At 43.3% G+C, this 13575-nt stretch overlaps 1 protein-coding gene across 6 annotated transcripts in view; it reads right to left on the bottom strand.

Annotated features, from left to right (window-relative positions):
- Window positions 1-13575, bottom strand: part of nbeal1 (neurobeachin-like 1) — a 282280-nt gene that overhangs the window by 133833 nt on the left and 134872 nt on the right. For all 6 annotated transcript variants that reach the window (XM_068036045.1, XM_068036049.1, XM_068036043.1 and 3 more), the window contains exons 8-9: window positions 4230-4536; window positions 3338-3444 (exon numbers count right to left, since the gene is read on the bottom strand). In XM_068036045.1, coding sequence (XP_067892146.1) covers window positions 3338-3444; window positions 4230-4536 — 414 coding nt within the window. The remainder of the gene's footprint in view (window positions 1-3337; window positions 3445-4229; window positions 4537-13575) is intronic.

The following is a 13575-nucleotide window of genomic DNA, read 5'->3' as shown; positions in this document are numbered from 1 at the left end:
AGTGAAGGAGGGGCGCAATAGAGAGAGTGAAGGAGGGGCGCAATAGAGAGAGTGAAGGAGGGGCGCAATAGAGAGAGTGAAGGAGGGGCGCAATAGAGAGAGTGAAGGAGGGGCGCAATAGAGAGAGTGAAGGAGGGGCGCAATAGAGAGAGTGAAGGAGGGGCGCAATAGAGAGAGTGAAGGAGGGGCGCAATAGAGAGAGTGAAGGAGGGGCGCAATAGAGAGAGTGAAGGAGGGGCGCAATAGAGAGAGTGAAGGAGGGGCGCAATAGAGAGAGTGAAGGAGGGGCGCAATAGAGAGAGTGAAGGAGGGGCGCAATAGAGAGAGTGAAGGAGGGGCGCAATAGAGAGAGTGAAGGAGGGGCGCAATAGAGAGAGTGAAGGAGGGGCGCAATAGAGAGAGTGAAGGAGGGGCGCAATAGAGAGAGTGAAGGAGGGGCGCAATAGAGAGAGTGAAGGAGGGGCGCAATAGAGAGAGTGAAGGAGGGGCGCAATAGAGAGAGTGAAGGAGGGGCGCAATAGAGAGAGTGAAGGAGGGGCGCAATAGAGAGAGTGAAGGAGGGGCGCAATAGAGAGAGTGAAGGAGGGGCGCAATAGAGAGAGTGAAGGAGGGGCGCAATAGAGAGAGTGAAGGAGGGGCGCAATAGAGAGAGTGAAGGAGGGGCGCAATAGAGAGAGTGAAGGAGGGGCGCAATAGAGAGAGTGAAGGAGGGGCGCAATAGAGAGCAGGTGCGGGAGCAAAGGTATGAGATGGAGAGGAGGGAAGACAGGGAGGAGAACTGCTCATTCAGAGAGCCGGTGCAGACACGATGGGCTAAATGGCCTCCTTCTGCACTGTAACAACTCGGTGATTCTGTGAAGGGGAGGAAAGAATGGGAAGTAGCGGCGGGAAGAGAGATAGGAGACAGGGTAAAGAACAAAGGGCAGCTCTACGCAATGTTTCTCATTTACAAGGCAGGGATCATCAAAAGAGGCAACTACAGTATGTCTCCTGCCAATATAGGCCAGAAGTTATGTTCCATTAGAATTTTTCAGAATGGAACAAAAACTGCAACTACATCGGTGTGATTTTACAACACTAGTTTACAATTTCATAAACAAACCGTAATGTTAAAAAGCTTTGTTAAAACTATTGCACACACAGAAGTAATATGAACAGGACATTGTAATCAGAGAATATGTTACAGTACCTGCAGCATGAATATACATCCTTGATGTACGCTGCTGAAACTTCATTATTGTTAAATCACCAGCACAACGTGCCACGTCAGTTGTGTAAAAAGTGCTTTTGTTCACTTTAAACAGCACAATAAGCATGGAGATTCAGGGCTAGAATTTAAGGTGGCCCGTGAGATGCACAAAACAGACAAACCTATTTGACCATCCAAAATTTCTCATTCTTACAGATACACTCTGTGAAGGGGGATTATTCTGCATAGACATGTAGCCCTCTGGCCCCAGGACTGTCAATGCACGACAAAATAACTGGAAATACTAGCCCTGTACTTCAATTTCCAACTGTGCTTTAGCTGATCACTTGAAAGCTACAGAGTCCCCTTTCCAAGATCTAAATAGGCTGCTGTAAAGGAACTATTTTATATTTCAAACCATAACAGGAAGAAGTTTTTACTTACTGAATGTCAGCCCTATTTTCATATTACATTTGCTGAAATTATTTCCTCCAAAATGATCTCCTACCCATCAACAGTAGAATGAAAAAAGATGCAACCAACCAGCCTGTTCAGAATAGGTCAGCAATGCAATTGCTTAAAATGCATTTGGCATTGAATTCTATGGCATTCAGAGGATTAAAATGCCACAATTGAGCCTGTTTAACAGGGTCACCCATCAAAGTTCACACAATCGACCTTTTCAATCAGCCAACTGAACAGACTGAAAAGCCTTCGATCACAGCCTCAAGGTAGGACCTGTGTAACTCGTTCACTTCCGAGTTTTAACAATGATTGTTTTATTTTAATCAAGCGACATCCTATTAAAACAGGCATCATCAACATTCTTATAGAGGTCTCTGCTTCAGTGTCACAAACAGCTGACTGGACTATCAGCTGCAATGAAACCCATGGACTATTAATGTGTTCTGTCTTATAAAACAGCAAGGCTATTGGTCATTTGCAACTATCATACCAGTCACATCCACATACAAATTCTTGGTAAAATTATGCACCAATTATTTTACCAAGGCAATATCCATAAAAATGTAAAAGGATTTAAGGAATGCTCCAATCTCCTGACACAGAGCAGCAGGGCATGATTACCCTACACTCTCAGCCACTTCAAGGAGGGTAGTAGTACAGAACAAAAACCAAGAACTCCTCCACAGTACAAGAAACAAACTTAACCTGGGCCCTTGTTGCATAAACTTTAGTGAGCTTTTGTTAGGCAGCATTAGTAGAGGCCTCTATGCAGCTTAACTGCCCGCACGCACAGCTGGGCATGGCGTGTGCTGCAAAAGAAACAGAGACACAGCAGAAAATGAAGTTTTTAAAAATTCATTTGGGTGACGTGGGCATCGTTGGCTATGCCAGCATTTATTGCCCATCCCTAATTGCCCTTGAGAAGACGGTGGTGAGCTGCCTTCTTGAACCGCTGCAGTCCTTGGGGTATAGTACACCAACAGTGCTGTTAGGGAGTTCCAGGATTTTGACCCAGCGACAGCGAAGGAACGGCGATATAGTTCCAAGTCAGGATGGTGTGTGATTTGGAGGGGAACTTGTAGGTGGTGGTGTTCCCATGCATCTGCTGCCCTTGTCCTTCTAGGTGGTAGAGATCGCAGGTTTGGAAAGTGCTGTCAAAGGAGCCTTGGTGAGTTGCTGCAGTGCATCTTGTAGATGGTACACACTGCTGCCACTATGCATTGGTGGTTGAGGGAGTGAATGTTGAAGGTGGTGGATGGGGTGCCAATCAAGTGGGCTGCTTTGTCCGGGATGGTGTTGAGCTTCTTACATGCTTTAGGATGGGATGTACAATAAGCTTGCATCTAGCAGAAATTTGTTTATTAGTACCAAATAAAATGGTTGAGTTAGGAGTAGGGAAGTGCCATATTGATTTTCAGTATCGCCCATTAATGTCCACCTACAAGGGGTTGCAATATCTATATGCCCATACGTATGAATTCAAACTGGACCTCACACCTCAGGAGTTGCAATCAGATCATTTCAGTGGTTTTGGAGCAGAAATAATTTCAAACAGAGGGCAAGTTCTCATTTTTGTTTTCTATCCATTTCAGCATAAGCCTATGAAAAATGCAGAGAAAGGGGTAACTGCAGCATAAATCGAATCAAGGCAAATAATCACTCTGGTGTCAATTGGGAGTCTACCTTGCTGTTCTGTATCAGTCGAGTGAGATGTTCAAAGCAGTTGCTGTTCAGGAAGATCGCCTGAAGGACAGGTCTGTCAGGACAGTTTAACATTTCTGGAATAGTGTCTGTGGGGAGAAAATTCAGAAATTTATAGTTTTCTACAAAGATGGAAAAGACGTCTCTAAATACCTAGCTATTTCCTTTGCAGTATTTGCTCAAGACCAATCTACCTGAGAAAATATGACTTAATTACAACCTTCATTGGTAAAGCGCTTTGGGATGACCTGAGGTCATGATAGGCACTATATAAATGCGAGTCTTTCTTTTGCGAAGACCATCCCAAACTATTACAAATGCTCTCCTGGTTGGTCTCCTTCCTTTCACCCTCCATTACGTTAAGCTCTTTCGAAGTTCAGTTAACCACATTCTAACCCCGAGTTCCCTTCACCCATCAGCCCTATGCTCACTGATCTACACTGGCTTCCGGTCCAGCAATGCCTCAATTTTAAAGTTCTCATCCTTGTTTTCAAATCCCTCCAGGGCCTCTCCCCTCCCTATCTCTGTAACCTCCCCCAGCCCCATGACCCTCCAAGATCTCTGCACTCCTCTAATTCTGGCCTCTTGTGCATCCCCTATTTTCATCACTCCACCACTGGCAGCCATGCCTTCAGCTGCCTAGGTCCTAAGCTCTGGAATTCCCTCCCTAAACCTCTCTCCACCTCTACCCCACTCTTGTCCTTCAAGACACTCCTTAAAACCTATCGCTGATTATCTTTTACTATATTAAATATGGCAATAAACGAAGTTGTTGTAACCTATCATATGACATTTCCAAACATGAATGTATTAATAGCTATCCCACCTATAAGCAAAATATATTTGAAGTAGGCCCTGTACTATACATACTCACTCAGCATTTGTATCTGTAGTGCAATGAAACTGCTCTCCCAATTCCGAGATCTGCGATTGACCAGCAATGCGGTGTGATCAGAGTTGAGCAGCTTGAAATAATTCTCCAGGATTGTGCTGATCTCTACCTGCCGCTGATCAGAGCTGCTGGTCAGCAGCACATGAACCACCTCCGTCAAGCACTTCAGGGTCAGCTTCAGTTTATGGCTTACATCCACTGGGTCCTTGTCGTCCAACAGATCACAGTCTGCCAGCACCCGCATTAAGACTTCCATTGTAGCTGGGGAGATTGCCTGTAGTGCATTCCGCTGAAATTACAAAGCATGTTCATTCTCTATAAATAAGTCAATGAACTTTGCATCTATGGTCCAACTGCAACTCAATTCTAGCAATTTCCTTTGCTTTGCAACTTTTGAAGTTGGCCATTGCATCTATACAAATGGGCAGTCAACATGACAAGTGCAACTGGCCTTTACTTGTAAGCTTGAAATTATATTTTGGCTTCACGTAAACATGACTGCAAAGGTTTTGAACCAACATAACATGTTGGCACACATTTTAATTTTTAAAACTTACAACTTAGAATCCCCTAAATGAAACAGGGACCGTAGTTTCATTTTACTTGTTCTAAAGGACACGATTCAAAATTGCAGCGTCAACCAGTGTTCCAAAATACTGACTCTACTAACAGATCACATGGCACCATTACATCACATTAAAGTGTATCTTTCTCATGGCACTCGGGGAGAAAATCAAAAGTAAAATGTCTGCTTTTATCTTTTTAACAATGCTGTTTCTTTTGCATTAATTGCTACCCGTTAGTTCTGTTTCTTCTGAGACTCAGTTTTCTCAGTATCTTTCATAGTCTCCTAGGTTTCTTTTATTCCTTCAGAGGATGTGGATTGCCCATCCACAACTGAAAGAAGGAAAAGACTTGCATTTATGTAGCTCCTTTCACCACCTCAGGACGTCAAAAAACACTTTACAGCCAATTAAGTACTTTTGAAGTATAATCACTGTTGTAATGTCGGAAAAGTGGCAGTCAATTTGCATACAGCAAACTTCCACAAAGAGCAATGTGAATGACTGGATAACCAGTTTTTAGTGATGCCGAATGAGGGATAAATATTGGCCAGAACATCAGGGATAACTGAAGAAGGGTCACTGACCCGAAACGTTAACTCTGCTTCTCTTTCCACAGATGCTGTCAGACCTGCTGAGTGATTCCAGCATTTCTTGTTGTTGTTTCAGATTTCCAGCATCCGCAGTATTTTGCTTTTATTATACCAGGGATAACTCCCCTGTTCTTCTTTGAAATAGTGCCTAGGATCTTTTACGTTCACCCAAGAGGACAGACGGGGCCTCGGTCTGACTTTTCATTCAAAAGGTGGCACCTCCAACAGTGCAGTGCTCCCTCAGTACTGCAATAAAATATCAGACTAGACTTTTATGCTGAAGTCCTGGAGTGGGGCTTGAACCTCCAGCCTTCTGACTCAGAGGCAGGAGTGCTACCTGTTGAGCCACAACTGACACAATTGCTTTTGAGAAGGTGCAAGTGAACTGCCTTCTTAACTGCTGCAGTACATGTGAAGAAGGTACTCCCACAGTGCTGTTCAGTAGGGAGTTCCAGCATTTAGACCCAATGATGATGAAAGAATGGTGATCTATTTCCAAGTCAGGATGGTGTGCAGCTTGAAAAGGAACTTGTAAATGGTACAGTTCCAATGGGCTTGCTGCCATTGCCCTTCTAGGTAGAGGTCACAGGTTTAGGAGGTGCTGTTAAAGCAACTTTGGCAAGTTGCTGCAGTGCATTTTGTAGATGGTACACAAGATGCTGCTGTGCACTGGTGGTGGAAGGTGTTAATGTTTAAGGTATTGGATAGGGCATCAATCAAGCAGTCTCTTCTGCAGCCTGGAAGGGGATGGTGTCTAGCTTCATGAATGTTGCTGGTGCTGCACCCGGCCAGGCAAGTGGAGAGAATGCCATCGCTCCTGATTTCCCTGTAGGTTGTGGAAATGCTTTGGGGTGTCATGGGGTGAGTCACTCACTGCTGAATACCCAGCCTCTGGCCTGTTCTTGTAGCCATTTCAACTGGTCCAGTCAAGTTCCGGATCAATGGTGACCCCTAAGATGTCGATGGTAGGAAATTCAACGATGGTAATATTGTTGAATGTCAAGGGGAAGTGGTTGGACTCTTGGCTGAGCTGGTCAGTACCACCTTTGTCAACCCCTCCACTGTCTCTAAAATGTCAGATGACTTAGCCAACATGCAGTATTGGATCAGTAGGAATTTTCTCCGATTAAATATTAGAAAAACAGAAGCCATTGTCTTCAGTACCACCACAAACTCCGCTCCCTAGCTACCCACTCCATCCCCCTCCCTGGCAATTCTGAGGCTGAACCAGACTGTTCGCAACCTTGGTTTCAAATATGATCCTGAGACGAGCTTCTGACCATATATCTGCGCCATCACTAAGATAACCTATTTCCACCTCTACAACATCACCCGACTCTGGCCTGTCTCAGCTCATCCGCTGTTAAAACCCTCATCCATACCTTTGTTACCTCTATGCTTGACTATTACAATGCACTCCTGGCCTCCCATGTTCTACCCTCTGCAAATCTGAAATCATCCAAAACTCTACTGCCTGTGTCCTAACTTGCACTAAGTGCTGTTCACCCATCACCCTTGTGTTCGCTGACCAACATTCGCTTCCAATTAAGCAACGTCACAATATTAAAATTCTCGTCCTTGCTTTCAAATTCCTCCATGGCCTCATTTCTCCCTATCTCTGTAATCTCCTCCAGCCCCACAACCCTCCAAGATATCTGGAGGGCCCCAAGCTCTGGAATTTCCTTCCAAAACCTCTCCAAATCTCTACCTCGCTTTCTTCCTTTAAGATGTTCCTTCAAACCTACATCTTTGACCAAGCTTTTGGTCATTTGCCCTAATAGCTCCTTATAAGGCTCTGTTTCATGTTTTGTTTTACAATTTCCCTGAAGTATCTCGGGACGTGTTATTACGTTAAAAGTACTATATAAATATAAGTTGTTGTTGAAGATGGCTGCAAGCACTTCAGCCTCGTCTTTTGCACTCACATGCTTAGCGCTGCCATCATTGAGTAGAGGGCTGTTAAGGAAGCCTCCTTCGCTCATTACTCGTTCAATAGCCCACCACCATTCACGACTATGTGGCAGGACTGCAAAATCTTGGTCTATTCCACTGGTTGTGGAATCACTTATCTGTGCCTATTCCACTATGTAGCATGCATGCAGTCCTGTATTGTAGATTCACCAGGTTGGCACCTCATTTTTAGGTACAGCTGGTGCTGATCCTGGCATGTTCTTCTACAATCTCCATTGAACCAGGATTGGCCCCTTGGTTGGATGGTAATGGTAGAGTGAGATATATGCCAGACCCACGAGATTACAGATTGTGGTAGAGTATGATTTTGCTGCTGCTAATAGCTCACAGCATCTCATAGATACCAGTTTTGAGATGCTAGATCATTTAGCATGGTTGGTAGTAGTGCCACACCGATCGATGAGGATGCCCTTAGTGTGAAGACAGGATGTAAACTCCAAAAGGACCGTGTGGTAGTCACTTCTACCAATACTGCCATGGACAGATGCATCGGCTACAGGCAGATTGGTGAGAACGAGGTCAAGTAGGTTTTCCCCTCCTGTTGGTTCTTTCAACACTGGTTGCAGGTCCAGTCTGGTAGCTATGTCCTTCAGGACTCAGCAGCTTGGTCAGTAGTGGTGCTACAGAGTCACTCTTGGTGATGACATTGCTGTCCCTTTCCCGGACTGCATTCTGGGTCCTTGCTAGCCGCAGTGCTTCTTTCAAGTGGCATTGAACATAGAGGAGTACTGATTCATCAGCTGAGCGATGGCAGTAGGTGTTAACCAGCAGGAACTTTTCTTGCCAATGTTTCACCTGATGTCATGAGACTTCATGGGATCTGGATAAAATGTCAAGGACTCCCAGCGCCACTCCCTCCCGACTATATACCACCACTATGTCCCCATCTCTGGTGGGACATAACATACCCAGGGATGGCAATGGAGGAGCCTGGGCATTCTCTAAAAGGTATGATTCTGTGTGTATGACTATGTCAGGCTGTTGTTGCTTGACTAGTCTGTAAGACAGCTCTCCCAATTTTTGGCACTAGCCCCCAGATGTTAGTGAGAAGGATCTTGCAGGGTTTCCTGGGCTGGATGTGCCTTTATCATGTCCAAATCCAGCTCCTCGTCCCAATAGTATATTCATTTTACATAGCAGTTGGTACAACTGAGTGGCTTGCTAGGCCATTTCAGACGGCAGTTAAGAGTCAACCACATTGTTGTGGATCTGGAGTCACTTAAAGGCCAGATCGGGTAAGGACGGTAGATTTCCTTCCCCAAAGAAAGGATAATAGTGAATCAGATGGGTTTTTATGACAATCTGGCGGTTTCATGGTCACCATTACTGATATTCTTTTTTTCCAGATTTATTTAATTAACTTAATTTAAATTCCCCATTTGCTGTAGTGGAACTTATGACTCCAGATCATTAGTTCAGGCCTCTGGATTACTAGTCCAGTAACATAACCACTATGCTACCATACGCCCATGTTAAAGAAAAAAAAAATTGTATTTATACAGCACCTTAGCTTGTCCTGGGACAATTAAATACTTTTGAAGTTTAGTCATTATAATATAGGAAATGTGAAAGCCAAGTTGCACACAGCAATGACGCACAAACAAAAATGTTAGAATGGCCTGATAATCTGTCTTAGTGTTGTTGGTTGAGGGATGAATATTGGCCAAGACTACAGAGTGGAAGTCAGAAGTGATCAGACTTCAAATGACAAGTTTTCCTTGTATTCTGTCCAGAAGTGTGAAACAGCCATAACAGCTTTCCAGTTATGGGAAAGGTATTTGAGTTTTAACAAACTTGACCTTTAAGAAGTTAACTTTTTAAATGGAAACAACTGTTTAGAACAAAAGAAGACACTAAGCTTCCTGGAGATAGTTCTGTGAAGGAAGGAGAATTTGGAAATCAATTTAAGACTGAATAAACAATGATGTCAAGAATAGGAACATAGGAAACAGGAGTAGGAGTAGGCCATTCGGCCCCTCGAGTCTGCTCTGTCATTCAACTAGATCATGACTGATCTTCTACCTCAACACCATTTTCCAGCACTATCACCATATCCCGTAATATCTTTAATAACTAGAAATCTACTGATCTCCATCTTGAACATACTCAATGACTGAGCCTCCACAGCCCTCTGGGGTAAAGAATTCCAAAGATTCACCAGCCTCTGAGTGAAGAACTTCCTCCTCATCTCAGTCCTAAATGGCCTACCTCTTATTTGGAGACCGTGTCCCCTGGTTCCAGATACCCACCCCCCCCACCCACCCCCCAGCCAGGGGAAACATCCTTCCTGCATCTACCCTGTCGAGCACTATAAGAATTTTGTATGCTTCAATGAGATCACCTCTCATTCTTCTAAATTCTGTCCGTTAACTCTAGAGAATATAGACCCAGTCTCCTCAATCTCAGAAGACAATCCCGCCATCCCAGGGATCAGCCTGGTGAACCTTGGTTGCACTCCCACTACGGCAAGTATATCTTCTTTGGGTAAGGAGACCAAAACTGTACACAATACTCCAGGTGTGGTCTCACCAAGTCTTTATAAAATTCCAGCAAGACTTCACTACTCCTGTACTCAAATCCTCTTGCAATAAAGGTCAACATACTATTTGCCTTCCGAATTGCTTGCTGCACCTGCATGTTAGTTTTATTATATTATATAATAAAATATTAAATATAAATATAGGCAATGTTAAATTATACTTGCTTAAAATATTTATGAATAAATTGCAAAATGCAAATGATACTGAATGATCATGCCATATATAAAGTTAAAAATTTAGATAAACATTTTGAAAATAATCTGTGTTAGTGAAGAACACGAGAGAAAAATAAAAACTATGAATGTTTTAAATTTTGTATCACAAAACAATGAATTTCTCTTGATCCTTGGGGCTTCTCGGACTCAATCTCTCACCATTTATGAAATACTCTGCATTTCTGTTTTTCCTACCAAAGTGGATAACTTCATATTTTCCACATTATATTCCATCTGCCATGTTCTTGCCCACTCACTTAGCCTGCCTAAATTCCCTTGAGGCCTCTTTGCATCCGCCTCACAACTCACATTCCCACCAAGTTCTGTGTCATCAGCAAACTTGGAAATATTACATATCGTCCCCACATCTAAATCATTGATATAGATTGTGAATAGCTGGGGCCCAAGCACTGATCCTGGTGGTACCCCACTAGTCACAGCCTGCCAACTTAAATGACCCATTTATTCCCCTCTCTGTTTTCTGTCTGTTAACCAATTCTCAATCCATGCCAGTATATTACCCTCAATCCCACGTGCTTTAATTTTACTTACTAACCTCCTGTGTGGAACCTTATCAAAAGCCTTTTGAAAATCCAAACACACTACATCCACTGGCTCCCCCTTATCTATTCTGCTAGTTACGTCCTCAAAAAACTCCATGTTGACTCTGCCCAATCCTACCATTATTTTTTTTAAGTGTCCAGTTATCACATGCTTTATAATAGATTCCAGCACTTTCCCTACTACTGATGTCAGACCAACAAGTCTGTAGTTGTCCATTTTCCTCCTTTCTTAAATAGTGCAGTTACATTTGCTACCTTCCAATCTGCAGGAGCCATTCCAGAATCTATAGAATTTTGGAAGATGACCAACAACACATCCACTATCTCTACAGCCACCTCTTTCAATGCGCTGGGATGAAGATCATCGGGTCCAGGGGATTTATCAACTTTCAGTCCCATTAATTTCTCGACTACTTTTTGTTTTGCTAATATTAATTTCTTTTAGTTCCTCATTCTCGCTAGTCCCTTGGTTCTCTAGTATTCCTGGAGGTTTTTGTATCTTCCTCCGTGAAGACAGACACAAAGTATTTGTTTAGTTTCTCTACCATTTCCTTATTTCCCATTATAAATTCTCCTGTTTCTGCCTGTAGTGGACCTACATTTGTCTTTGCCAATCTTTTCCTTTTTACATACCTATAGAAGTTTTCACAATCTGTTTTTATGTTTCTTGCTAGTTTACTTTCATATTCAATTTTCTCTATCAGTTTCTTGGTCCTCCTTTGCTGAATTTTAAAATATTCTTAATCCTCAGGCTTACAAATTTTTGGCAACTTTATAAGCCTCTTCGTTTGATGTAATAAAATCTTTAATTTCTCTTGTTAGCCACGGTTGGATCATCCTTTCTGCTGGGTTTTTGTGCCTCAAAGGAATGTAAATTTGTTGCAATCCTTGCATTAATTCTTCAAATGCCAGCCATTTCATGTCTGCCGTCATACCTTTTAATGTTGTTTCCCAATCTACCACAGCCAATTTGCCTCTCATATCTTTGTAGTTTCCTTTGCTTAGATTTAAGATTTAGATTTAAGACCCTAGTTTCAGATTGAACTACATCACTTTCAAACTTAATGTAAACATTCAAAGGACTAAGAATGGAGCCAACAAAGGTAACAGCTCAAAACTACGAGTTAGACTTGCAATAGATGTTCAGAAACTTGTAATAAAAATAGAAAAGGCAAGAGACACTCAGTCGGTCAGGCAGCATCTGTGGAGAGAGAAACAGACTTAATCTTTCAGGTCAATAACCTATCAGAACCCTGGAACATGTTAAGAACTTGTTCCTTTGAAGAATTTCATTGCTCTACTGAAAAAAATCTCGATAAGCACTTAACTGATTTGTATAGAGCCATCAATATTTGCTTACAAATATTGGACAGCTACTGCTATTTTTTTTTTAAGGGTAGAGCTTTTTGGCACTTATAAAAACTATGACATTGCGCACAGATACAATATCATCTGTGGTTACAGCATGGTATGGAACACCAACCGCTGGCTAATAAGTAAAAAGATCTCTTCACTTCCAAACAGAACAAAGCTGACCTTTGTCTTTCAATATGCAAGGATTTCATGTATTATTAAACTATACAATCTGATAACAGTAGGTTTGCTGGTGTACACTGTCATTCCACAAGACTTAAATCAGGCTTTTCAGACAAGTGCAACTGCAATGATGGATCAGTTTGATGTAACCAAGATTAGTCACTCTGCTAAAGTTTTATTGAACAGAAATACTAAGGCTGAGACATTTTCTTACATTAAAAGGCGCTAGAAAAACCATTGACATGCTGTTCTCCCTTCGTCAGATACAGGAGAAATGCTGTGAACAACAGATGCCCCTCTACATTGCTTTAATTGATCTCACCAAAGCCTTTGACCTCGTCAGCAGACGTGGTCTCTTCAGACTACTAGAAAAGATCGGATGTCCACCAAAGCTACTAAGTATCATCACCTCATTCCATGACAATATGAAAGGCACAATTCAACATGGTGGCTCCTCATCAGAGCCCTTTCCTATCCTGAGTGGTGTGAAACAGGGCTGTGTTCTCGCACCCACACTTTTTGGGATTTTCTTCTCCCTGCTGCTTTCACATGCGTTCAAATCCTCTGAAGAAGGAATTTTCCTCCACACAAGATCAGGGGGCAGGTTGTTCAACCTTGCCCGTCTAAGAGCGAAGTCCAAAGTACGGAAAGTCCTCATCAGAGAACTCCTCTTTGCTGACGATGCTGCTTTAACATCTCACACTGAAGAGTGCCTGCAGAGTCTCATCGACAGGTTTGCGGCTGCCTGCAATGAATTTGGCCTAACCATCAACCTCAAGAAAACGAACATCATGGGGCAGGACGTCAGAAATGCTCCATCCATCAATATTGGCGACCACGCTCTGGAAGTGGTTCAAGAGTTCACCTACCTAGGCTCAACTATCACCAGTAACCTGTCTCTAGATGCAGAAATCAACAAGCGCATGGGTAAGGCTTCCACTGCTATGTCCAGACTGGCCAAGAGAGTGTGGGAAAATGGCGCACTGACACGGAACACAAAAGTCCGAGTGTATCAGGCCTGTGTCCTCAGTACCTTGCTCTACGGCAGCGAGGCCTGGACAACGTATGCCAGCCAAGAGCGACGTCTCAATTCATTCCATCTTCGCTGCCTTCGGAGAATACTTGACATCAGGTGGCAGGACTATATCTCCAACACAGAAGTCCTTGAAGCGGCCAACACCCCCAGCTTATACACACTACTGAGTCAGCGGCGCTTGAGATGGCTTGGCCATGCGAGCCGCATGGAAGATGGCAGGATCCCCAAAGACACATTGTACAGCGAGCTTGCCACTGGTATCAGACCCACCGGCCGTCCATGTCTCCGCTATAAAGACGTCTGCAAACGCG

The sequence above is a fragment of the Heterodontus francisci genome, chromosome 7, assembly GCF_036365525.1.
Source record: "Heterodontus francisci isolate sHetFra1 chromosome 7, sHetFra1.hap1, whole genome shotgun sequence".
NCBI classification, from domain to species: Eukaryota; Metazoa; Chordata; class Chondrichthyes; order Heterodontiformes; family Heterodontidae; genus Heterodontus; species Heterodontus francisci.
This window is presented reverse-complemented; position numbering and strand designations above follow the sequence as displayed.